The sequence below is a fragment of the Malaclemys terrapin genome, chromosome 15 (genome assembly GCF_027887155.1).
Source record: "Malaclemys terrapin pileata isolate rMalTer1 chromosome 15, rMalTer1.hap1, whole genome shotgun sequence".
NCBI classification, from domain to species: domain Eukaryota; kingdom Metazoa; phylum Chordata; order Testudines; family Emydidae; genus Malaclemys; species Malaclemys terrapin.
Window position 1 is genome coordinate 4,124,511 of NC_071519.1, and position 23,156 is coordinate 4,147,666.

A 23,156-nucleotide genomic window follows, 5' to 3' on the forward strand; every position below is an offset into this window, starting at 1 on the left:
GGTACTGACCCCCCCCCCGCAGGGCAGGGGGGCACGTGGCTCAGAAACATCAGGGGATCCTGCTTTAGGGGGGGCAGGCGCTGGGCAGCAGGCATGGCTCCCCCACCCCTGCCTGGGGGCAAGCAGGGTGGACCTAGGGGCACACCCTGGGAGGGAGACAGCGCCCAGGCCTGGGCAGACGGGCGTGGGGGAAGGACCAGGGGAACATGGCAGCAGGGTCAGACCTTTGCCCAAGCAGACAAATCCCAGCTGGAGGATGGGATGCAAGGCTCAGGCCGGCGGGCACAGGCAGCTGGAGCAGACAGTTCCCACTGTGGCACAAGGAACGTGGACTCAGGAGGGGAGTGGGGACTAGTGGTTAGAGCAGGGAGCCAGGACTCCTGGGTTCTCTCCCCAGGTCTGGGAAGGAGGTGGGGTCTAGTGGTTAGAGCAGAGACTGCAGCCAGGTGGACAAGGTTAGGGAGCCGCATCAGGGGATTGGGGAAGCCCATGGCCCACACCACTCCCTGGGAACAGGGGGGCAGTACACAAAGGAGGCCTCGGATCTTGCTGGGATGTCGCCGCCCACGGGGGACAGCCGTGGCTGCGGTTTATTGTCCCGCCTTTTCGTACAAAAAACACGTTCCAAAAATAAATACTCCGCCCTGCGCAGGGCCAGCCCCGGCCTCCGGGGGGCGCCTGCGGGCAGGGTAGGGTCCGGAGCAGGGCCCGGCTCGGCTCTGCACTCGGCCTGGCTGAGTCCCGGGGCCAGGGCTGGGCTGGCACTTCTGGTCCATCCCGTGCGGTGGCCGGCTCCGAGGGGCAGCCGGTGCTGCCTGGGAGTGTGCGGGGAGGCGGGCCGGGGCCTCAGCCAGCGTTCTCGGTGCCCACCTCGGGCCGGGCCGGCTGCCCCGCCTCCTCCTCCTCCATGGCCATGTCTGGGCAGGGGGGGGCACTGCTGCCCTCCTCCATGGGCTCCAGGGTGGTGCTCAGCTCCATGGCGTGCGGCTCCGTGTCGTAGAGGGGCGCCAGGTGGGAGGCCGGGTTACTGCCGCAGTCCACGCAGGCCTGGGGGAGAGAGCAGGAAAGGCGGGTCAGTGGACCTGGGGCACCCCTGTGACGTTGCTCTCCATAAGGTTTTATGGAAATATGCTTATGAATGTAACTATAAGGTAACTGGAATATGCTTTCTGCAAAAGGTCTCTTGTAAGGCAGCATAAAAAAGCTTATGATCTACTGCGTGTGGTCATCCTATGTATCATTCTTGTATCTGAAACTTTAAATATGAAGTTAACTCCGAGGTCCTATTGTAATTATGCAAAGTGTGGGTTATTAGTGGTGGTTTGGAAGCTTGATGGCGCCCGTTGACTAGAGCAATTGGTTGTAAATGGTCTGTTTACTTGCAAAGGTTCCTGGGGGAGTGTGGGCCAGTCTCACAGGACATGTGACCATGTCACCTGATACTGGAATCCATCTTAAACCTGGTGCTTTTCCGTTTAGAAGGAGGGGTGGGAACCCAGAGAGACAAAAGATTCCTGCCTTGGGCCAAAGCTAGAAAAGGGGGTGGAACCGAACAAAGGGGGCTGTCAGTCATAAGAAATCCCCTGCTTTCACCTGAGATGCCTGCTGGAGCTAACAAGGGCTGTACCAGGGGAAAGGACTGGACCCAGACTAGGAAGAAGTCTAGTCTGTGAAAGAAGCTTATTGGAACATCTCTGAGGTTGAGATTTACCTGTATTCGGTTTCTTAATGTATTAGGCTTAGACTTGCGTGTTTTGTTTTATTTTGCTTGGTAACTTACTTTGTTCTGTCTTGGAACCACTTAAAGCTTCATTTTTATACTTAATAAAATCACTTTTGTTTATTAATGAACTCAGAGTAAGTGAATAATACCTGGGGGAGCAAACAGCTGTGAATCTCTCTCTATCAGTGTTATAGAGGGCGGACAATTTATGAGCTTACCCTGCATAAGCTTTATACAGAGTAAAACAGATTTATTTGGGGTTTGGATCCCATTGGGAGCTGGGTGTCTGGGTGCTGGAAAGAGGTGACCTGCTGAGCAGTTTTTGGTTAAAGTCTGCAGCGTTGGGGGTATGGACCAGACCTGGGTCTGTGTTGTAGCAGGCAGGTCTGTCTGACTCAACAAGGCAGGGTTCTGGAGTCCCAAGCTGGCAGGGAAAATGGGCTCAGAGGTAATCTCCACACATCAGGTGACAGTCCCAAGAGTGTCTCTGTGACCGAACCTGTCACAACCCCGCTACCCAGCGCCCAGTGAGCTGGGTGAGTCTGGACCCCCCTCACCGTGACATTGATGGCCTTGGGCAGCAGCCCCTTCTTCACCCAAGGGTGCACCTCGGCCAGCTCCTTCTTCTGCTCCTCCGTGAAGCGCGGCTGCTGCTTCTGCATCTCCCGCAGCTTCTCCCGGTCAGCCTGCAGCACAGCGGCCACGGGGCTGTGGGGCACAAAGCGTCAAGGGGGGCGATCCGGGCCTGCCCCCCACCTGCAGCACTGCCCCCTGCCTGTCATCCTCTCCCGTGACCTGGTCAGCTCCCCCCTCGCTCCAACCAGATCACTTCCACCTCACCCCAATCGCCAGCCCCGCCTATTCCCCGATCACCTTCCCCCAATTGCCAGCCCTGCCTCTTCCCCCCGACATCTGCTCCCCAATCGCCAGCTCGGCCTCTTTCCCGATCACCTCCCCCCTCGCCAGCCCCTCTGCCCCCCAATCGCCAGCCCAGCCTCTGCCCCCCAGATCTGCCCCCTGATCGCCTCCCCGCCTCACCGGTCGGGCAGTTGGTAGGTCATCATGACCTTCTCGTCAGTGTTGGCCATGAGCAGCCAGAGGGGGTCCTGTAGCACATATTTGATGAACTGCTCGCCAGCCCCCGCCCCGCCCGGCGGCTGCCCCGCCCGCTCTGGCTCCGACGAGTCGATGCTGCCGAAGTACTTGCTGGTGTGGCTGCTTTTGCTGCTCGCTGTGCGGGAGAGGGGGAGGCAGGAGAGAAGGGAGCAAATCAGCACCAGAGGCAGAAATAGAACCCAGGAGTCCTGGCTCCCAGCCCCCCTGCACTAACCCACCAGCTCCCACTCCCCTCCCAGAGCTGGGGAGAGAACCCAGGAGTCCTGGCTCCCAGCCCCCCTGCACTAACCCACCAGCTCCCACTCCCCTCCCAGAGCTGGGGAGAGAACCCAGGAGTCCTGGCTTCGCCCCCACTAAGGCTTTAGCCAATCCACTCCCAACCTGTCACTTACTGGTGCCGCTGGCTGAGGTGCTGCCGCCATTGGAGCCGCTGTGCATGAAGCCGCTGCCCGAGGTGGCCGAGCCGGTCCCGGAGCGTGAGTCCTCCTGCAGCAACAGGTCCAGCAGGTCACTGGAGCTGGACAGGGCGTCGTTGTTGGAGGAGTCCTGACCTTCCGCCTGCCGGAAAGGGGAGATCAGGACTTACCTGGGGGGCTGCATACGCACCTCCCCCAACTCTCACCTTCCCCAAAAGACAGGAGTGGGGGCCCTGCCTGAATACACAGCTGGTGAGTGCTAGAGCTGGGGAGAGAACCCAGGAGTCCTGGCTCCCAGCCTCCCTGCTCTAACAAACCAGCCCCCACTCCCCTCCCAGAGCTGGGGAGAGAACCCAGGAGTCCTGGCTCCCAGCTCCCCTGCTCTAACCCACCAGCCCCCACTCCCCTTCCCAGCGGGCGGCTCCTTACCAGACAGGTTTCTTTCTGTGGGCCGAGTTCGCTGGCCCCAGGCGTCCTGCTGGCCCTGCCACCTCCTGGCCCGGCCTGGCCGCCAGGCACCTCCTGCCGCTCGGCCACCTTGGGGGCCTCCTCCATCTGCAGCAGGTTGAGCTGGAGCGGGGAGCTGCAGCGGGAGTCGAAGGGGGGCGAGTTGGGCCGCTCGGGCGTGGTGGAGCGCGAGGCCTCGGGGGGGGCAGGCAGGCGGGGACCCAAGGGCTCCCCGAAGGGGGCTGGGAAGTATGGCGGGGGCAGGACGTAGTTGGGGAGCATCAGGGCCACCATGGGGGCCACCAGGGGGGCAGGGAAGTGGGGGGCGGGCTCGGCGCAGGGCTGCCTGGGCGGGAAGACGGGCAGCACGGCGGGGAAGGGCAGGGAGGCGGCCGAAGGGGGCCAAGGGCCGGGGGGAGGCGGGGAGCCGGTGCTGTCGGACGCCTTGTGCTGCTTGACGCGCTTAGCCTTGGATTTGCCGCGCCGGCCGGCGCCCCGCCGCAGGCCACAGTGCCCTGCCGGGAGAAGACAAGGCTGGGGGTTAGCAAAGGGAGGGACGGGAGCCAGGCACAAGCCCCCCCCTCACCCTCGGATGCGGCCCCCACCTGGCTCTGCGCCCTGTCCCTCCTGCCGGCTGCGCCCGGCCGGCACGTCAAAGACGTGGAGGCGGCTGAGCTCCTGGAAACGAGTCAGGAAAGCCTGCTCCTCCTGCTGGGTGTGCACGGACAGCACCTCCTTGGTGAGCCCCACACGGCGGTACTGCTCCCGGTCGGGGGGCGCGGGGCCGGGGCCCTCCTCCAGCATTGCCGTGTCTGGGGAGAGACCAAGCGGGGGAGGGAGGGTCAGCTGGGGGGTGCCACCGCACGGAGCCACGTGCAGGGAGAAACGTTACGCAGTGAGCGAGCAGCAGAGCCAGGGATGGAACCCAGGAGTCCTGGCTCCCAGCCCCCTCCCCCCCCAAACCACCAGCCCCCACTCCCCTCCCAGAGCCAGGGGAGAGAACCCAGGAGTCCTGGCTCCCAGCCCCCCTCTACACCACCAGCCCCCACTCCCCTCCCAGAGCTGGGGAGAGACCCCAGGAGTCCTGGTTCCCAGCCCCCTCCCCCTCTAACCACCAGCCCCCACTCCCCTCCCAGAGCCAGGGGAGAGAACCCAGGTGTCCTGCTCCCAGCCCTTCCCCCGCACCATGCCATCAGTGCCCAGGGAGGACCCTGTGCGGGGGCTCCCCGCAGCCGAGGAGCCGTTGCCAAGCAGCCGTGCTTTGTTTGGAGACCGCCCCCCAACCCACCCCCATCCCAGTGGGGGCTTCACCGGCGACTCAGCCGCCATCAAGGAAGGAAACAAGGGAGGGAAAAAAACGTGTCAGCGGGAGGCAAAAAAAGGGGAGGGGGGGGAACGAAAATCCATTCGGGGAGGGCCACGAATCCAGAGGCCGTCCCGGCCCCTCCCGGAGTCACCCGCAGGGGCGTCCTGACGGCAGGCGTGGGGGTAAGGGGGAAAAAGGCAAATTAAATACACACAGAGAGGGGGGGAAAACCCAGCCCCCCCCGCCCCCCGTGATGCCGGCGCGTCACGGAGCCGTGAAAGGAAGCGGTTATGGGGTGCAGGGGGAGCAGAGGCTGCCGGGGAGATAAGGCCCCCTGAATATTATGCTGTTACTGAGAGGCGGCGGAGGTTGGGGGGGGGGGGGGGGCGACGGCAGGGGGAGACCGGGCGGCTCGGCTCTCTGCCGCGGCCGGGAACGGGGCCGGGGAGCTGGCAGCCCCGGGCCCCTTCCGCCCGCCAGCCCAGCGGTGCTTCCCCTCCCGTACCCGATTCTGGGGCTTTCTTATCTCCCACGTGGACGATGGTACTGCTGAAGCTACACTGACTGGTGAGGGACACCACGCTTTCGGCTTTGCTGGGCAACGCCAGCGGGGCCAGCGGGGGTCCCACCGCCGCGGCGGGCTCCTCCTCCTCCCTCCTGGACCGGCTTGGCAGCATTTCCTCCGCCGCATCTGTTCAAAGAGACAACGAGGGGTTAATGAGGGGAGACCGGGGGGGGGGGGGGCGCCGCAGTCCCTGGGGCGGCACGGAGGGCGGATGGGGGGAAAACATCTTCCCGGGCCGTTTTCCCATGGGGAAAACATGGCCACGACACCAAACATGCCCCGAATCGTTTCGATTTCAAGGGAGTTTCGGCGTCGGGAGCCGGCAAACTTTAACACACGGACGGGAAGGAAGCATTTCGAGGCGGTTGAAGGGTGGGACATCGACGGCTGTGAAACGTGTCTCCCGCTGGCCGAATTTCAGCTGTTTTTTCCCTGCTGGGCTGATCTCAGTGCCCCGGGCCGGCATCACGACCCCCCTCCACCAAGCCCCGTCAGCAGCAACAAGGTAATATCCAGAGGGAGCGAGAGGGCGGCAGGTGGACCGGGGAGGGGTGGGGGGAACAGGGCAAGCGGGACGATACCTTTGGCCAAGTCGGCCGCCTCCCTGCCTGCCCGTTGTTTGTCGTCGTCCGAGTTGGAGGAGCCGGTGTACGAGGAGGAGCCGCATTTCCGCTTCACCCGGCTGGGGATGTTGCAGCTTTCCAGATACCTAAAAAAGCCACAGGTCCCAGGGTTAGCGGGGACAAGGGATCCTTATATAACCAGCTGCCCCGCCCCAGAGGTGGCCGCATCTCAGTGCCGGGCGAGGGGTCCCTGTATAACCAGCCGCCCCGCCCCAGAGGTGGCCGCATCTCAGTGCCGGGCGAGGGGTCCCTGTATAACCAGCCGCCCCGCCCCAGAGGTGGCCGCATCTCAGCGCCAAGTCAACCCCCAGTGTGGGGAACGGCTCTGAGCTGGGGTTCCCGGCCCCTGCTCACCGGATGATCCCGTCCAGGCAGTTGATCTGCTGGTAGGAGTAACTGGAGGGCTCCTTCTGGCCAGACTCCTCGGAAGCGCCCACTTGGCCCGGGCCCCGCTGCGCCTCACACGGGGCCTCCCTGCCCAGCCCGGCGCCATCCTGGGGCGTCTCCAGGCCTGCAACGAGGGGGGACCCGGTTCAGCTGGAGCTGCCCTCGATCCGCCCCCCCCCCCCACCTGCGTCTCCCCAGAGACTGGGGGTGAGCAAAGAGGGGCTGGCAAACCCACCTCCCCTCCAATCTGCCTCCCCCTGGGCGCGGGGGCCCCAGGGCTCTCACCTGCGCAGGGGGGCTTGGCAGCTGGCGGCTTGGCACGGGACTCGATAAACACCTGCTGGCCCCGGTTCTTCACCATATGCACGTCCTTACAGAACTGCTGGAAGGTCATCTGGGGACAGGAGGTGGGGTCAGGGCAGCGGGAAGGCCCCTGTCCCCCGCTCTCACCACTGGGGCCCACTCCCCTCCCAAAGCTGGGGAGAGAACCCAGGAGTCCTGGCTCCCAGCTCCCCTGCTCTAACCCACCAGCTCCCACTCCCCTCCCTGAGCCGGGGAGAGAACCCAGGAGTCCCTGCTCCCAGCCCCCCGTGCTCTAACCACCAGCCCCCACTCCCCTCCCAGAGCCGGGGAGAGAACCCAGGAGTCCTGGCTCCCAGCTCCCCTGCTCTAACCCACCAGCTCCCACTCCCCTCCCAGAGCCGGGGAGAGAACCCAGGTGTCCGGGCGCCCTGCCCCCCCCCCCCAACCCCCACTCCCCTCCCAGAGCCGGGGAGAGAACCCAGGAGTCCTGGCTCACAGCCCCTTCCCCCGTCCCCTCCCAGAGCCGGTGCTCTTACCGGCCTCTGGGCCCTTGTCTCCTCGGCGGGGAGGCCATTGCTGTCGCTGGAGGAGGCCGCACTCAGGAACTGCTCGTGGGAGGCGTTGCTGGCCATGCTGCAGAGCCCCATGGAGCCGTTGCTGTGCACAGGCTGTGGCGGGGAGGGAAGCGGGGGGGGGTTAGCACCCAGAGGGAGGCACCTCGGTGGGAGACGATGCGGGGCTAAGGAGGGAGCATGACCCACCTGAAGGAGCAGCCGATGGATCTGCTCCGAGAGCTCCTGGATGTCGGGCTCCAGCGGCCGCATCTTCAGTGCCTTGGGGGCCGTGAAGACGTCTTCGTTGAGGGGACCCCTGTGCGGCGGGGGAGAGAAGGGTCAGTGCGAGGCCGGGCGGCCCCCGATACCGCGAGGCAGCCGGAGATCCCTGGAGGCGGGCTGGGGGGAGGACGGTACTCACGTGCGCACTTTGTGGCGCCCCATGACGAAGGAGACCTTGCGACTCCAGGGGTTGACAAAGCTGGACCAGCTGGTGTCGATGGTGACATACTCGCCGTTGCGGGTGCAGAAACGGAGCGGGGAGTGGTCGAAGGGCTGCCCGCCGTGCTGGAGAACTGGGGGGGGGGGGGGGGGGAGGGAATAAGGATCAGTGTCTGAGATACACACACCCCGTTCCCCTCCCAGAGCCGGGGAGAGAACCCAGGAGTCCCAGCTCCCAGCCCCCCCTGCTCTACCCACCAGCTCCCACTCCTCTCCCAGAGCCGGGGAGAGAACCCAGGAGTCCTGGCTCTCAGGCCCTTCTGCCCGCGGCCTCTCTAATGCAGGGAACTGACCAGGTAGGACACGGCCAGATGATGCCAGTCGGTGAAAACTCCCCAAGGCCAGGCTGATCTGGCTGGGGGGTGGGGTGGGGGGGAGGAGAATTGCTTCCTGACCCCAAACCTGGCAATTCTTTGGACCCCAAGGAGAGCTAGCCCCATCACCCAGACAGCTAGGGAGAGGTTTTATGTGCCAGCTAAGGTCACCAGCCCACCCTGGAGCTGAGCTGTGACGTTTCAAAGGAAGGTGGAAAAAAGATCCCTGAACAGATTTTGCCAATTGCACATGGGGAAGAATCTCCCTTCCTGACCCCCGGCAGGCTCCAGGCTGAAGCCCTGAAGCATGAGAGTGGATTAGAGTCAGCGTCCGAATGGGGAGCTGCAAATGACACTCACCCTTTGGTTCTTTCCCCCCGGCACCCTTGGGATTCCCCCCACCCACTCACTTTTTTTGTGGATGGCCAGCATGAGCGGCCTGTCCTCCGGGTGCAGGTAGAAGAGGACGGGCGTGCCAATCAGGTCCTGGGGGAGGTAACCCAGCAGGGGGGCAGCCCTGGGAAAACAGACAGGCACCGTGAGCTGGCATCCCTGGGTGGGTCCCGCCGCCCACCAAGGTCCTGGCTTCGACAGGCCCCACAGCCCAGCTACAGACAAGGCTGACCCAAAGCCACAGGACATTAGGGGGCGGCGCCGGTCCGCTGGAGACCCTCCAAGCCTCGCTGTGCTGCTGGGGGGCAGCCCGGATAGATAGAGGGTGTCTCCCACCCCCACCCCGGGCTCGGCCAAGCTGCTCACCTTTCGTCCACGTCCTGGAACAAGCAGCTGGGGGTGTGTCTGGTGGTGAAGATCCGTTTATCGGGCGGGATCCGGGGAGCTGGGGGGGAAGAGACACGGGCTGGGGTTAGGGGCACAGGACCACCTGCTGGCCAGGCAGAGGGAGGAAACCGAGGGGCCCCCCGGCCCTGTTCCCCTGCCCCAGCTCACCTTCGTATCCCGAGTGGATGCGCTCGGCGATGAGCAGGCAGCAGGGCTGGCCCTCGGCGCTGTCTGCGGGGCGCACCTTGGCCAGGTAAGGCGTGAGCCGGAAGGGGAAGTAACACAGCTCCCGCCCACGGCCATGGCCTCCACTGAGAAACAAACGCCTGCAATAAGACCAGAGGCCAGAGGAGACCGGGACCAACCAGCAACGACAACCGCCAGACCCCTCTGCCCCAGCCCCCCGACACTGCTGCCCGCTGCCCGTCCCAGCCCCCAATCCCTTCTCCTGGGTCCAGCTGGGAACACGGCACGTGGGGTCCCCTTCCCCGTCCCAGATCCCCTAGGCACTGCTGGGAACACGGGGTTCCCTTCCCCGTCCCACATTCCCTAGGCACTGCTGGGAACACGGGGTGTGGGGTCCCTTTCCCTGCCCCAGATCCCCCCCCCCCTCAGGCATGGCTAGCAACACAGGTTGTGAGGTCCCCTTCTCAGCCCCCAATTCTCCCCCTTCCCAGGCACAGCTGGGAACATGGGACCTCTTCCCAGCCCCCTGCCCGGGAGCTGCTGGGAACATGGGGCATGGGGTCCCCTTCCCTCCAGATCCCCCAGCCCCCCAGCTTCCAGGGAGCTGCTGTGAACATGGGGTGCCCTGCCCACGCCAAAGGGAGCGAGTGGGAAGAGGGGACGCAGACAGGGTGAGCCTGGCTTCCCCAAACAGAAGGGATCTGGGGCTCGCTGAGATATTCCTCCCCGTTCGAGGATTTCCCGTCTCACAGCCTGGCCCGGAGGGAGTGAGAAGGCGGGAGTGGAGAGGCTGGGATGTGGAACACAAGGCCATAGGGGGCTCGGCACGGCAGAGGGAAGCTGGCTGGGGTTTGCAGCGTGGGATCTGAACGCCGGGCACAGTCCAGTCCCTAAGGGTCCCCCAGCGCTGCACCCCCTCACCCCATCCGAGACGACACCCCGCCTGCCGCAGGTGGAACTCACCTGATCCGGCAGAAGACCGATTTCTCTTGGGTGTAGTTCACAGCGGCAGCAGCTGGGGACAAGGCCAAGGGGTGGGGGGTTAGTGGGGGCTGGGAAGGCTCTGTGCCCCTTCCAGAGCTGGGGAGAGAACCCAGGAGTCCTGGCTCCCAGCCCCCCGTGCTCTGACTACTAGACCCCACTCCCCTCCCAGAACTGGGGAGAGAACCCAGGAGTCCTGGCTCCCAGCACCCCCCACTCTAACCCACCAGCCCCCACTGACCTCCCAGAGCCGGGGAGAGAACCCAGGAGTCCTGGCTCCCAGCCTCCCCTGCTCTAACCACTAGATCCCAGATGAGAAGACCCTGGCCTCAGAGCCCCCTCTCCCAGGCACTCACTGGCCGAGGTGCAGGCGCTCCAGGAGGGCAGGTGGAAGGGGGTGGTGGAGCCGTAGAAGATGCTGACATCCTGGGGGGCGAGGAACTCGGCAAAGGTGGTCCCCTTGAAGACGTCCCTCTTGCAGTGCAGGACGAAGGCCGCCTGGTCCGAGATGTAAAGGATTTTGCCCGTGACAAAGGAGACGGCCACGGCGAACGTGTCCTGCGGGGACAGGGGGCAGTTGGGAGGCAGGCAGGGCACCAGGGGAGAGGAACAGGGCTGGCAGCGCCGGGAGGTATCCCGGGAGCCGGGCGGGGGGGGCACTCACAGGGTTCTTGAGGGTGTACTCGGAGGTCATGCCCTCCAGCTCGGCGATGGTGTAACTGGCCACATCCAGGTGGCAGGGCTGGTTCTCGTCAATGGTCCACTGCTGGTAGTAGTCGTGGCTGGCTGCGGGGGGGGAGGAGAGCCCGTCAGCCCTGGGAGCATGGGCACCCCCTGCCCACCACAGGCCGGGCACAGCCCAGCCGGCCCTGCCCGGCAACCTCCGCGGTACCACAGACAGCGGGCGGCTGGGTCCCTTGGATCCCGCCCTGGGGGCCCTCGCTGGGGCACCACGCCCCCCCAGCCAGCCCAGCGCCCCCTACCTTGGACCTGTTTGACGCAGGACAACGCGTACTGCAAGGTGGCCAAGGTGCCCGACTGGCCCTTGCCGCGTTTCTCCGAGGGCAGCCGGATCTTCATCTCCTTCAGCGCCTTCATCAGCTCCTTCTGGGTCTTCACCCGCGCAGACTGCTCGCTGCTACAGGGGGGAGAGGGGGGGCGGTGAGCCACCGGGCTACAGGCCCGAGCTCCCCACCACCAGCCCAACACCCCCCCGCTGGGGGGCAGCCCCGCACCGCCCAGTTGCAGGGAGGGGGAAGGAGTTGCCCAAGGTCACATTGCGAGTCAGTGGCAGACCAGGAAGAGAACCCAGGAGTCCTGGCTCCGAACCCCACCTGCTCTAAGCACTGCACCACATTCCCCTCCCCGAGGCAGGGAAAGAACCCAGAAATCCTGGCTCCCAGCCCCCCTGCTCTAACCCACCGCACCCCACTCCCGTCCCCGAGGCAGGGAAAGAACCCAGGAGTCCTGGCTCCCAGCCCCCCCTGCTCTAACCACCAGCCCCCACTCCCCTCTCACTGGTAATTCTGCACAGTCTGGCTTCTCCAGAGGGAAGAGGAGCCGATGAGCGTCAGCCACAGTGCAGAACATAGTGTGTATGGGGGGGCTGGGGAGGATCTCCCCTAGGGCCATGTGCCCCCCCCCCCCGTCCAGGGCCCCCACCCCTTGTGCTCGCCTACCTGCAGCCGCTGGTGGAGGGGTTGTCCTGCTCGGAGCTGGTGCTCAGAAGGCTGTAGGCAATGGAGCTGCTAGGGGGAGACGGGCTCTGGGAGTTGGTGCTGCGGGGGAGAGAGATGGGGGCTGGTCAGAACCGTGGCCCCGCTGCCCGCCAGGCGCTGCTGCTGCCCAGCTGGAACGGCACGAGGGGCAGGGAATGTGGGGCACCCCGAGGCAGACCCAGAGGGGCCGCCCAGCCCTTCTGGTGGGGGTGGGTGGGTGGGAAAGAGATCAGAGCGAGCGTCCCAGGCCCCCATGGGCAGCCCCCCACCCCCAAAATGCCAGGCACTAATGGGCAGAGGGGCCCCTCCCCTCATTCCCAGGCTGGGGGTGCATAGACCACACCCCTCACCGTGGCATCCCGGAGCCTAGGTCACCCTGACCTGCCTTCTAAACACCCCACCGTCCCCACGCCCCTCCACGCCCCCGGACGCCGGGGTCCGCCAGCCAGCCCGGCGCACCTCCATGCCCCCGGACGCCAGGGTCCGCGCACCCCCTACCTTTTGCTGCTCTCTGTGGTCTCGAGCAGGGCTGAGTCCTTGCCGTTCCCGCTGCTGCTGCGGTCGCTGCGCAGGGAGTCCCGCCCGCGCGACTCGGTGCCACTGGAGCCGTTGCTGTTGGCGTCCATGTCGTCGGTGGCCCGGCCGTGGGCCCGGGTCCGCCGGGGGGCTCCGGAGCCGGCCCCGCCCACACTTGCCCCCTCGAAGGGCGTCTGGCCTGGCTCGCAGCCGGTGCTCATGATCGGGGAGGAGCCGGGGACATCACCCAGCCTGCGCGGAGGTGCAGGGTTCGGGGCTAGAGACAGATCCAGTCAGAGACGTCGTAGGCGGTACCTATGAGAGCGGAGAGAGCTGCGGTTAGAGGCACCGACTCCTAGGTCCAGCCTGCCCCAAGGGGCTGCAGGGGGACCCCCCTCCCTGGCTCCTGGGGGGTCGATTGGCTCCGACACAAACCCTCCATCCACCAGCCAAGCAGCCCCCGTCGGCCTAGGTCCAGCACACTGCAGGGAGCTGGGACATGCACTGAGCAGGGCCAGGGGACAGCGCCCAGGGAGATGGAGGGCACGTCCCAGACCAGCTGTGCCCTCGCCGGCTGTCAGCACTGGGCCAGGGTTTCGGCTGGCTCTTACCACTCAATTCACCCCCCATCCCCCGAGCCCAGCCACCCCACGTGGTGGGGGGTGAAAGGAGCTCTCCATCAGACCCCATGGCTTATTACTCATCAAAAATACACTGCTAAGGGACAAACGCTGCCCAGAGCCGGGGAGAGAACCCAGGTGTCCTGCCTCCCATCCCGCCCTGCTCTCACCACTAGCCCCCACTCCCCTCCCCAACTTCGGGAGAGAACAGAGAGTCCTGTCTCCGACCCCCACACCTCCCCCACTCTAACCACCCGCCCCCACTCCTCTCCCAGAGCCAGGGAGAGAACCCAGGCGTCCTGGCTCATAGTCCACACCTCCTCTCCGCTGCATCAATTCCGACCGCCAGGCCCAAGCCCCTGGCCATCAGTCGGGCAGGACCCTGGGACACAGCCCGGAGGTGCGGGCCCCGAGCCCCACCCCAGATGTCAGCCCCTTTCTCCCGAGCCCGCTGGAGCCGGTCACATGGGGCCCACAGCAGTGCAGTGAGCTCTGAGCCCAGTGAGCCGCTGTGGGTCTATTTCAAGCACCAAAGCCGGCCTATTCTTAGCGCAGCTGTTTGCTCTCAGCCTCTTATTGGGAATCTTTTCGCTCGGTCGGTAAGTTCTCGCCACCCGGCTATATTTAGCAGCCCGTCCGAGAGACAGGGAGCTAAGCTGGTCTGGGCCGGAGCCAAAGGTTTTGTAAACAGAGAGTCGGCAAAGACGCCGCGGAATGAACCGGATTCGCCGATTTCGAGGCCGTGAGATCCGCCTGGACCCCACGGCCGTGCCTATAAAGAATCGCCCATTTCAAATGGCCTCCTCTGCTTTAGCTACCAGCCAGGACCTGAGCACCACGCTCCACATTCCCCTGGCAACAAGAGGCAGCGATGGGGGAAGTCAACAGGCGGTTACCAGAGAAACTGGGAATTTGGTGCTCTGGTCCTGACAGATACGTACAACAACAAATGGATTTAAAATTTTTTTAAATGCTTCTTTAGACAGACAGACATTGGGGACAGATGGACGGATGAATGGATGGATACTTTTACTGCTGGATACCCAGATCTTTTGGGTGTGGAAAGCAAGAGACCTGATCCCACAGTTAATGGAACCGAACGAACTGGACCAGGATGAGCTGTGTAGGTGCTCAGCTGTTTTGGGAAGGGGAGCCTTTATATTTAAGGGGTGTCAACACAGATTTGAGGAGCTTCACTTCACGAACCCAGCTTTGGACATTTTGGCCCAAAACGTTACACCGATTGGGGATCATTCGGTTTACCAAGCGCTTGCCTACACCCCAACTGGCATGGAAGGAGCCAGGGGGGTGAGTGACACGAAGATGTTTAAAAATAAATAATAATCACACCTTGATTCAATAGCCCCGCATCAACAATGAGAGAAAATTAAAGCTCAGAAGTACTTGTGGCACCTTAGAGACTAACAAATTTATTAGAGCATAAGCTTTCGTGGACTACAGCCCACTAAGGTGCCACAAGTACTCCTGTTCTTTTTGCGGATACAGACTAACACAGCTGCTACTCTAAAGCTCAGAGTTGGCCCTGGAAAAAAAAAATCTACCTTTTCTAAAAACAACACTAAACCTAACACGTGCCAAGATCACACACACAGAAGCAACAGCTGCAAACACACACAGCAGGAGGAGAAAAACACAACAGCTACGCGCACACACACACTTATTTAGCAGGGAAAGGCATTCCTAAGTAAGCGAGCCTTGACCTGGCTGCGTCTGCAACCCAGATACAACCGCCCGGAAGGAGCTGTGTCTGTCTACGCCAGAACCTTGCACCAATTTAATTTAAGGGGAGAGATTTTTAACCGATTGACACTGGTGCAAAGGGCTGCACGGACACTTATCAGTAGCTTCTTGAAACCAAAGATCAGCCAAGTCCCCAAACCAGCCCCCGCCCCGGGGTTTGCACCAGCTGGATTCAATTGGTTTATAACCTGATTTAAGTGAAACCAGCGGCAATGCTAAAAAACAAACCTAAAGGGGTCGGGGGGAGGGAAATGACTGGTGTCTCCCAGCGAAGAGAAAGTAAATTTCAGCTCCTGCCTGTCTGATAAGCTCAGGAAAGAAGGAGTCAAAAACACAGACTGACTCGATTTTAAACGCTTCCCCCGGAAGACTTTCGAGACCCATCTCCAAAACAAATCAAGTCACCCACGACCCCGACCCCCCATCCCAAGACGGTTACTTCAATTCCTGCCCCCCCCCCCGCCAAGTTACAACTCTCGCATCCTTTTTTTCCCGGTGTTTATGACACATTTGCTACAAGCGCACCGGACAAACCAGCCGCCCGTCTCGCCAAAGCAGGCGGACGCATCTCCCGCGCTGGCTTTCCACCCCCTGCCCTGGTGGCGTTGCAAAACCTCGCCCTACATAAAAAGAATATAGCTTTCCAGGGCTAATTAGCATGCCAGTGACAAAGACCGAGGGCAGGGAAACCGTCGGCTGACACGCCCTGCCTTGGCAAAGCGGGACAGTTGGAACGACTGCTCCCTTTGCACAGAGAACATTTTGTGCTGGCAGGACAGATCCCTGTGTGTCAGCACCAGCTGACCTCTGGGGCGGAGCCCACAGCCCTAGATCCGAAAGGCTGTGCAGGGGGAGGGAAGGCGGCGAGAACAGGGGAGCGCCCACAGCCGTCAAGGGGGGCAAACGCACTGAAATCTGGGGAGTCAAATCAACGACTTTCACACTCACAGTGACAGCGGCACATCTCTGGGGTTCTGCCTCTCTTTGCTGCTGCAAACCCCACCACAGCCGGCCGGCTTCTCTTGGCTGCCCAGGGCTCCAGGGTGCATCCTCTGCAGCCGGGTGCCCCCCAAATGCCACCCGCGCCCGGTGGCTCCGGCAGAGACGCTGCCCCCAATTGTGTAACGCCCGGCGGCCTCGCCATTGGCCGACCGCCGGGTGATGTCAGCGCCGTGTTACACAGCCCCGCACGTGGACCGTAGTGCTGCCACCCCAGGTTCCGGGGCGGCTCTCATTGGCCGAGCGGGCCGACCAATGGGAACCAGGTCTGCCTGCATAATCAACCAGCAAAAGCATCAACAAACCTCATGCCAGCTGCTGGCAGGGCACCAAAAAAAAAAAAAAAAAAAAAATCCGATCAGGGGAAAACAGAGCCAAGCAGGACGTGCCAGGATTTTTGTTGTAAGGCCCTACAGGGCCGGTAACGAGGCAGATTTGGGAGGTTTCCCAGCCCAGGAGAATTTGAGATTCCCCACATTTTCCCATGTGAGAAATTTGGAAAATTTTTACAAACTGGGGGGCTGAGCGGGGAGACCTACAATTTAATGCAAAAATTTCATCCGGATCCTTTCTAACCGTGTCACCCAATTTACTTACCTTGGATCCACCACCCAGACCTTGGGGGAAAAAAACCCCATTCCAGAGATGCCCGATCGAATGGCTCACGGTCAGCAGCTCATAATAAGGAAGGGGACCTGGTGGGGCAGGACCCAACTAGTTGGGGGTTTGTACAGCTCCAAACGCATCTGGGGTAGTCAACAGGCGGATGGCAGGCCAAATCCAGACCGCCAGGACCAAAGGGTCACAGATGGCCCCAGGAAGGTGGGAAAGACATTAAGTAGTAAGCAGCAGGCAGGAATGCCGGCATCGGTAAATATTATTTTCTTTGGCAGATAAGAGATCCACTAACAAGAGGTGCAGGGAAAACACTGCCTGAGCACGGAGGCACAGAGGGGGTGAAAATATTGACTCTGGCCCACGCCGGCTGATAAGGCAGCCGCGATCGCGTCCCCTCCGACGCAGCTTGCTGATAAATATTTGCGTTGTTGGCAAAGACGAGGAAAGAGGAGCACTCAGTGGGCGCCCCAGAGCAAACCCTCTGCTCCCGACACCCCGACGACAGCCCAGCGTCTGCAAAGCCAAGCCCCGCCAGGGCCAGAAACGGAGAGGATCTCAGCCCAGTGAGCCGCGTTTGGCCCGAGCACTTGTATGGTCCCCACAGTACACGAGCGCCGCTCGGGCTTTCAGGCATTTATCCTGGCAAGCCCCGGGGGAGGCAGGGCGGGGCGATCACCCCCATTTTATAACTGGGGAAACTGAGGCATGGACTGGCGGCACAGATCTGAGACCCCCTGGGCAGGCTCTTGTTGCAGCCTCCCTGGACCCCGATCTCGCCACGTCCTGTTCTCTAACTGCATGCACTGCGGGGCAGGGGCTGGCTGCCCCAAGACACACTAGAATCACAAAAAGAAGAACAGGAGTACTTGTGGCACCTTAGAGTACAAGTACTCCTGTTCTTCTTTTTCCGGATACAGACTAACACGGCTGCTACTCTGAAACTAGAATCACAGAATATCAGGGTTGGAGGGGACCTCAGGAGGTATTTAGTCCAAACCCCTGCTCAAAACAGGACCAATTCCCAGACAGATTTTTACCCCAGTTCCCTAAATAGCCCCCTCAAGGATTGAACTCACAACCCTGGGTTTAGCAGGCCAATGCTCAAACCACTGAGCTATCCCTACCCCCTGCAAACTTGAGCTTGGGGGGGGGGGCACTGTTCTGCTACCATCTCCTGCCTCAGTTTCCCTATTGCGCCCTGGAAAAGGAGTGCAGCCACCCTCAGTTTCCCTTGCAGACGGCTCTAAGGCCAAAGGCCTGGCACTCCCGGGAGCCCGTTTTGCTACCGATGGGAGGCCCAGGTCCCCCACCTCAGTCCTCAGCATGAAAACCGGAGCCCTGCTGGATTCACACCCGCGCTCCCCTCCATTCAGCCGCCGAGAGAGGCGCCCACAGGTCGGGAGAGGACGCCATCTAGCCCCTTCTTCTCCCCACCAAGCCGCTCAGCGAGCCCCCCTCTCCGCCGGCTACATTGTTTCCCACTGCCTAGAGACGCCCCGCTCATCTGCAGGGCCATTCTCCCGCCACCCCCGCCGGCCCTTTGATGCAGGGCTCTGGAGAGCGGCGGGCCCCCTGACCCAGCCCACTCAGCAGAAGTGCAGTGTTCCTGCCGGGGGTTAATTACACAGGGCGGGCGAGGGGATGACAGAGCCGGAAGGGAATGAATGCTCTGAGCAGTTCACTGCTTCCCTCACAGAGCCGGGGAGAGAACCCAGGCGTCCTGGCTCCCAGCCCACCCTGCTCTAAGCACCAGCCCCCACCCCCCTCCCAGAGCCAGGGAGAGAACCCAGGAGTCCTGGCTCCCTGCCCCCACCTGCTCTAACCACCAGCCCCCACTCCCCTCCCAAAGCCAAAGAGAGAACCTAGGAGTCCTGGCTCCAATGCATCTCCTGCACCTGGTCAGCTGTAACCGGAGCCCCCCTGAGCCAGATTCCTGATATAACCAGGTCACCCGCTCCGGCCTGCGGTGACTCCATTCACAGGGGCCCTTATGTAATTTTTCCCAGCCAGGTACCCGCCTGGCAGCTCCTTACACAACACGCCAGCCCCCCGGGGGGCTTTCCAGGAGCCGTGGCGGCGTCACCAGAGCAATGCACCCGCCATTGGCCTGTCCCGGGGGGGGTGGAGGATGTGGGGCAGGCATTAAAACGCCCAAGCTCTGCCCAGTCGCCCGCCCCAGGCCAAGTTTGCCGTGTGGAAATAAACCAAGGCAGAGCGCCGGGAACACTGCGTTCTCTCGGCTTAACCACAGGCTGGTCGGAGCCAGCGACTCCCTCCCCTGCTCTCACATGCTAATTTATTCCTTGGCTGCTCCCAGAGCTGGGGAGAGAACTCAGGAGTCCTGGCTCCCAGCCCCCCCTGCTCTAACCCCTAGCCCCTGCTCCCCTCCCAGAATCAGGGATCCCCCACTTCCAGTAGACAGACATGCGCTAGCTCGCTGAAAACAGCAGTGGAAGGGGGGGGCAAGAGTATGTCTGGGTGTGTTTCTTGCCCATCCGTTGTATACGGCTGGTCTTAGCATGCTCCAAGCCGCAGTGCAGACGTGCCCCAGGCATCACCCCTTCTTTCCCTCCCACCCTCCCCCAAAACCCACTCCGGCACCAGCCCTGCCGTCGGGCCTCAAACCGACAGCAGCCCAAAGAACCAGGACTCATCTCCGGGGGACGAGCTGTGGGTACGTCAGTGGGACCGCAGAACGGACAGCAATGGAGCTGGAAGCAGTCCAAGGAGCCCTGCACGTGGCAAAACACAGCACAGGCACCCCGCCCCCCGCCCCCCGCCCCACTCACACACCCCTGTGTGCCAACAAATACCGAGCGCTCCAATAACCTCTGCCCTACTGTATGTTTTATTATGGCAATCTCACGGGCTGACACATGCCAGGGCTAGGGCAGGATTGCAACATTTACAGTAACCCCGGCACGCTGGCTCTTTCCAAAACAACCCGTGACGCACAGAAAGCTCGCTAGCGTACTTTTAGCCGGCCCGGCGCGAACGGTCCTCCATTTCCCGGCACACGCAGGAGATTCGGCGTCCCCAAACACGGGGCAGAATTTCGCTGGCTTTGTGCAAACTGGGGGGCTAGCACCACACGATGGGGCTCTCTCCTGGTCATCCCGAGCTGGACAAAAGCAGGAATTTAGGAGGCGCCTGTTTTAGGAACGGAACCGATGGCGTTTAATTCGGGCCTGGCGGGCGGTAAGGCTCCCAGCAAGAACCCTTGATCCTCTTGACGGCCCAGGGAATGGATGTTCTCAGCCGTAATCCGTATGCCAGCAGCCCATCATCGGCTAAGTGGCTTTTTTAGCCATCCGTCCCCCGCCCGGTGTGTACTATTCCCCCCGTCACACAAAGGTCAGAGGGAACTTGAAAATCCAGGGCTCCCGGTTGGCAGATGGGGCTCCTCCTCTTTGGGCCCAGGAGGGATCGGGACGGAAACTCTTTTCAGTACCAAGCTCGGAGATTTCCCAAAAAGAGAGGGGGTATTTAACAGGCCCAGTAACTGGCAAGGAGCACAGCCATGGCAAGGAACGCGAGCCCGGCTCCTCCGGGTTCCCAGGGAGCCTACTTACCCCGAAAGGCTGCAAGCCAGGACTCCTGGGTTCTCTCCCCAGCTCTAGGACAGGAGTGGGGGCTAGTGGTTAGAACAGGGGAGCTGGGAGCCAGGACTCCTGGGTTCTCTCCCCGGCTCTGGAAGGGGAGTGGGGGCTGGTAGGTTAAAGCAGGGGGGCTGGGAGCCAGGACTCCTGGGTTCTCTCCCTAACTCTAGGACGGGAGTGGGGGCTAGTGGTAGAGCACAGGGGCTGGGAACCAGGACTCTTGGGTTTTATCCCTGGCTCTGGAAGGGGAGTGGGGTCTAGTGGGTTACAACGGGGGGAGGGGAAGAGCCAGGACTCCTGGGGCCCCGGCTCAGCTTTGCCATTGTGTGCTCCTGCGTCACTACCCTTGACGCGCACACACAAAGAGAACAGCTCACGCACAGAGCAAGGCTGCAGCAGCAGGACCGGGGAAAGGCACAAAGAGTTCACGGCCCAAACGCGCCGGGAGCCTCCCCGACATGCCGCTCTCCCGGGGCTCTGGGCCCGCCAGCCAAGGGGGCGGCGGGGGGAATAACACAATGACTCAGTCGGCGCCGAGGCGAACCTGCCCCTTTCAAAGCCCGGATTACATAAGCCACTCGCTGCGATTATGAAAGGGGCCCACACACACTTGTCAGCCCCAGCCCCGGGGCCCAGCCAGCTCCCTGGCTCATCGGCAGGGGGGTTCTCTCCTGTTCCCCCCGCATTGCGCGGCTAACCAAGTGTGGGCTGCTGAGATGCAGCTAGCTCTAGGATGGGGCACTGGAGTGTAGCACCACCGTCACGCCCCCTACGGGAGCGGAAGTGGGGGGGGACCCGGGGACCCACCCGCTGCTCAGACCCCACAAGCCCTGTCTGGGAGCCCCCCAAAACTCCCCCACGGCACCATCAGTTCCCAATGCACCCTCATCAGCCCATCCCCCAGGCACAACTCCTAGCAACTCAGCATGCCCCCGGCCCCCCGCACAGAGCCTCCTGCTCCTAGTGACCCCCCACCCGCCCCCCCATCTGTCATGTCAGTAAAATTCAGGGGAGGGGGTGCAAAGCTGTGTCAGGGGAGGGGTTAATGGGCTGGTACCATGCCGGAGGGGAAGTGCCCCCCGCAGCACCTCCTCCCACAGACCCCAAACTCTATCCCCCACAGATGCCCTATGGGACCCTTGCCTCCATAAACCCAGGACCCCAAATCCCCATGGACTCCCCCCATCCTCTACATAACCCCCAGGCCAACCCCTCCCCATCCTACAGACACCCTTAAACCCCTTCCCCTCCCCATGGATACCCCCCAATAGATATCCCAGACTCTCTGCACTAAGGGACCCCTCCGGGCACCCCTCCGGGCTAACTCTGCCCCCCACAATAAAGGATCTTTCCAGCCACCCCTCAGACCTATGAAATCCCCCAAACCCCTTAGCTCCTCCCCTTATGGACCCCCTCATAGCCCCTCTGCACCCCTATACTCCCCAGCCTCTCTACCCTATGGGACCCCCAACTCTCAAATCCTAGCCTCTCACACAGCCCCTCTACTCCCTCACCCTAGGGACCCCCAGCCTCTCTGCCCTATAGGTGGCCCCACAGCCTCTCTGCCCTACAGGACTACCAAAGCCCGCCCCCCAGCACCTCTCTGTCCTATGGGACCCCCACAGCCCCCCAACAGCCTCTCTGCCCCACAGGACCCCCAACTCCCAGCCTCTCACGCAGCCCCTCTACTCCCTCACCCTAGGGACCCACAGCCTCCCTGCCCTATAGGTGCCCCCACAGCCCCTCTGCCCTACAGGACCCCCCACAGCTCCCCCTCACAGCCCCTCTGCCCTACAGGATCCCCACAGCCCCCCATAGCCCCTCTGCCCTACAGGATCCCCACAGCCCCCCATAGCCCCTCTGCCCTACAGGATCCCCACAGCCCCTCTGCCCTACAGGATCCCCATAGCCCCTCTACCCTAGAGGATCCCCCCAGCCCCACGGCTCCCCACACGCCCCACTCACCGCGGCGCCGCTCCCCGTCTGCCCCTTTGGCTGCGCAGCCCCATGCCCAGCCCCGCCCCTCGCCCCTCGCCCCCATTGGCCGCCGCCGGCCCCGCCCCTCTCGCCGCCCATTGGCCGCCCAGGCGCTCGGTGGCTCCCATTGGCCGGCCGGGCCCCGGACATGCAGGCGGCCGCGTGAGGCCGCGCGGCCTCGCCCCCGAGGGGCGTGTCCCGGCCGGGCATGCAGGGCCGCGCGTGACCCGGCCCCGCCCCCCGCCGCGGCCCATTGGCCCTCGCCACGAACGGCCCCGCCCCGCCGGCCGCCCATTGGCCGGCGCCTCGCCGCAGCGGCAGCTGGGGGGACACGTGCGGGCCCGGCGCACGGGGCAAGTGGCGGGGCTAGTGAGGGGGCGGGGAGCCCGGACGCCTGGGTTCCATCCCTGCCTCTGGGAGGGAAGGAGGTGGTCTGGGACCGAGGAGAGGAGGCGAAGCCTGCACTGCCCCCAGGAGCCCCATTTCCCAGCCTGACTCTGTACCCACCTGGAACAGGTGGGGAAACTGAGGCCGAGGCACACGCAGGGGGACGCCCACAGCTACAGCGTGTCACTGGCAGAGCTCGTGGGCCTTCCTTCTACCACTAGCTTCCCCTGCTTTAACCCACCAGACTGCATTGCCCTCCCAGAGCTGGGGAGAGAACCCAGGAGTCCGGGCACCCAGCCCCCCCCCTGCTCTAACCCACCAGCCCCCACTTCCCTCCCAGAGCCAGGGAGAGAACCCAGAGTCCTGGCTCCCAGCCCCCCTGCTCTAACCCACCAGCCCCCACTCCCCTCCCAGAGCCAGGGAGAGAACCTAGGAGTCCTGGCTCCCAGCCTCCCCTGCTCTAACCCACCAGCCCCCATGTGACGAACTGGGACTGTTCTTGCTGGGGTGTGTGAATGCTGACAGGGGAGTGTGACTAGGATGGTCTGCATCGGGGGATGGGAGTCTGCCCGAGGGAACATACCTGAGCTTGTAACATGAGAACCCAGGAAGGGGTTGGAGGCCAGGTGACTCCGGGGCCCGGGAAACTGAACAAAGGCTGTGGGAGGGGTCGCGGAAGGAGAGTGCTGGAAGCAGGCTGGAGAGATGGCTGGGAGGCAGAGATGGCTCTGACCCCCCAAAGGGGGGTGGGCTGGGATG

The 23,156-nt window shown here is 62.9% G+C and overlaps 1 protein-coding gene across 3 annotated transcripts; it reads right to left on the reverse strand.

The window, feature by feature from the left end:
• Nucleotides 1-546: 546 nt before the first annotated feature.
• Nucleotides 547-22,022, reverse strand: PER1 (period circadian regulator 1). Of its 3 annotated transcripts, none has more exons than XM_054049480.1 (23): nucleotides 21,999-22,022; nucleotides 12,419-12,751; nucleotides 11,882-11,980; nucleotides 11,186-11,340; nucleotides 10,867-10,988; nucleotides 10,559-10,760; nucleotides 10,185-10,236; nucleotides 9,204-9,346; nucleotides 9,015-9,093; nucleotides 8,666-8,772; nucleotides 7,862-8,015; nucleotides 7,648-7,756; nucleotides 7,423-7,554; nucleotides 6,869-6,977; nucleotides 6,551-6,707; nucleotides 6,155-6,282; nucleotides 5,514-5,699; nucleotides 4,308-4,514; nucleotides 3,685-4,217; nucleotides 3,232-3,397; nucleotides 2,762-2,954; nucleotides 2,281-2,431; nucleotides 547-1,047 (listed from the first exon to the last, which is right to left on the reverse strand). In XM_054049480.1, the coding sequence occupies exons 2-23, from the start codon at nucleotides 12,655-12,657 to the stop codon at nucleotides 847-849; spliced, it is 3,624 nt and encodes a 1,207-aa protein (XP_053905455.1). In that variant the 5' UTR covers nucleotides 12,658-12,751; nucleotides 21,999-22,022; the 3' UTR covers nucleotides 547-846. The 3 variants fall into 3 exon arrangements, with proteins under 3 accessions (XP_053905455.1, XP_053905454.1, XP_053905456.1); XM_054049479.1 differs by lacking the exon at nucleotides 21,999-22,022 and adding an exon at nucleotides 15,766-16,085; XM_054049481.1 differs by lacking the exons at nucleotides 5,514-5,699; nucleotides 21,999-22,022 and adding an exon at nucleotides 15,766-16,085.
• Nucleotides 22,023-23,156: the final 1,134 nt, after the last annotated feature.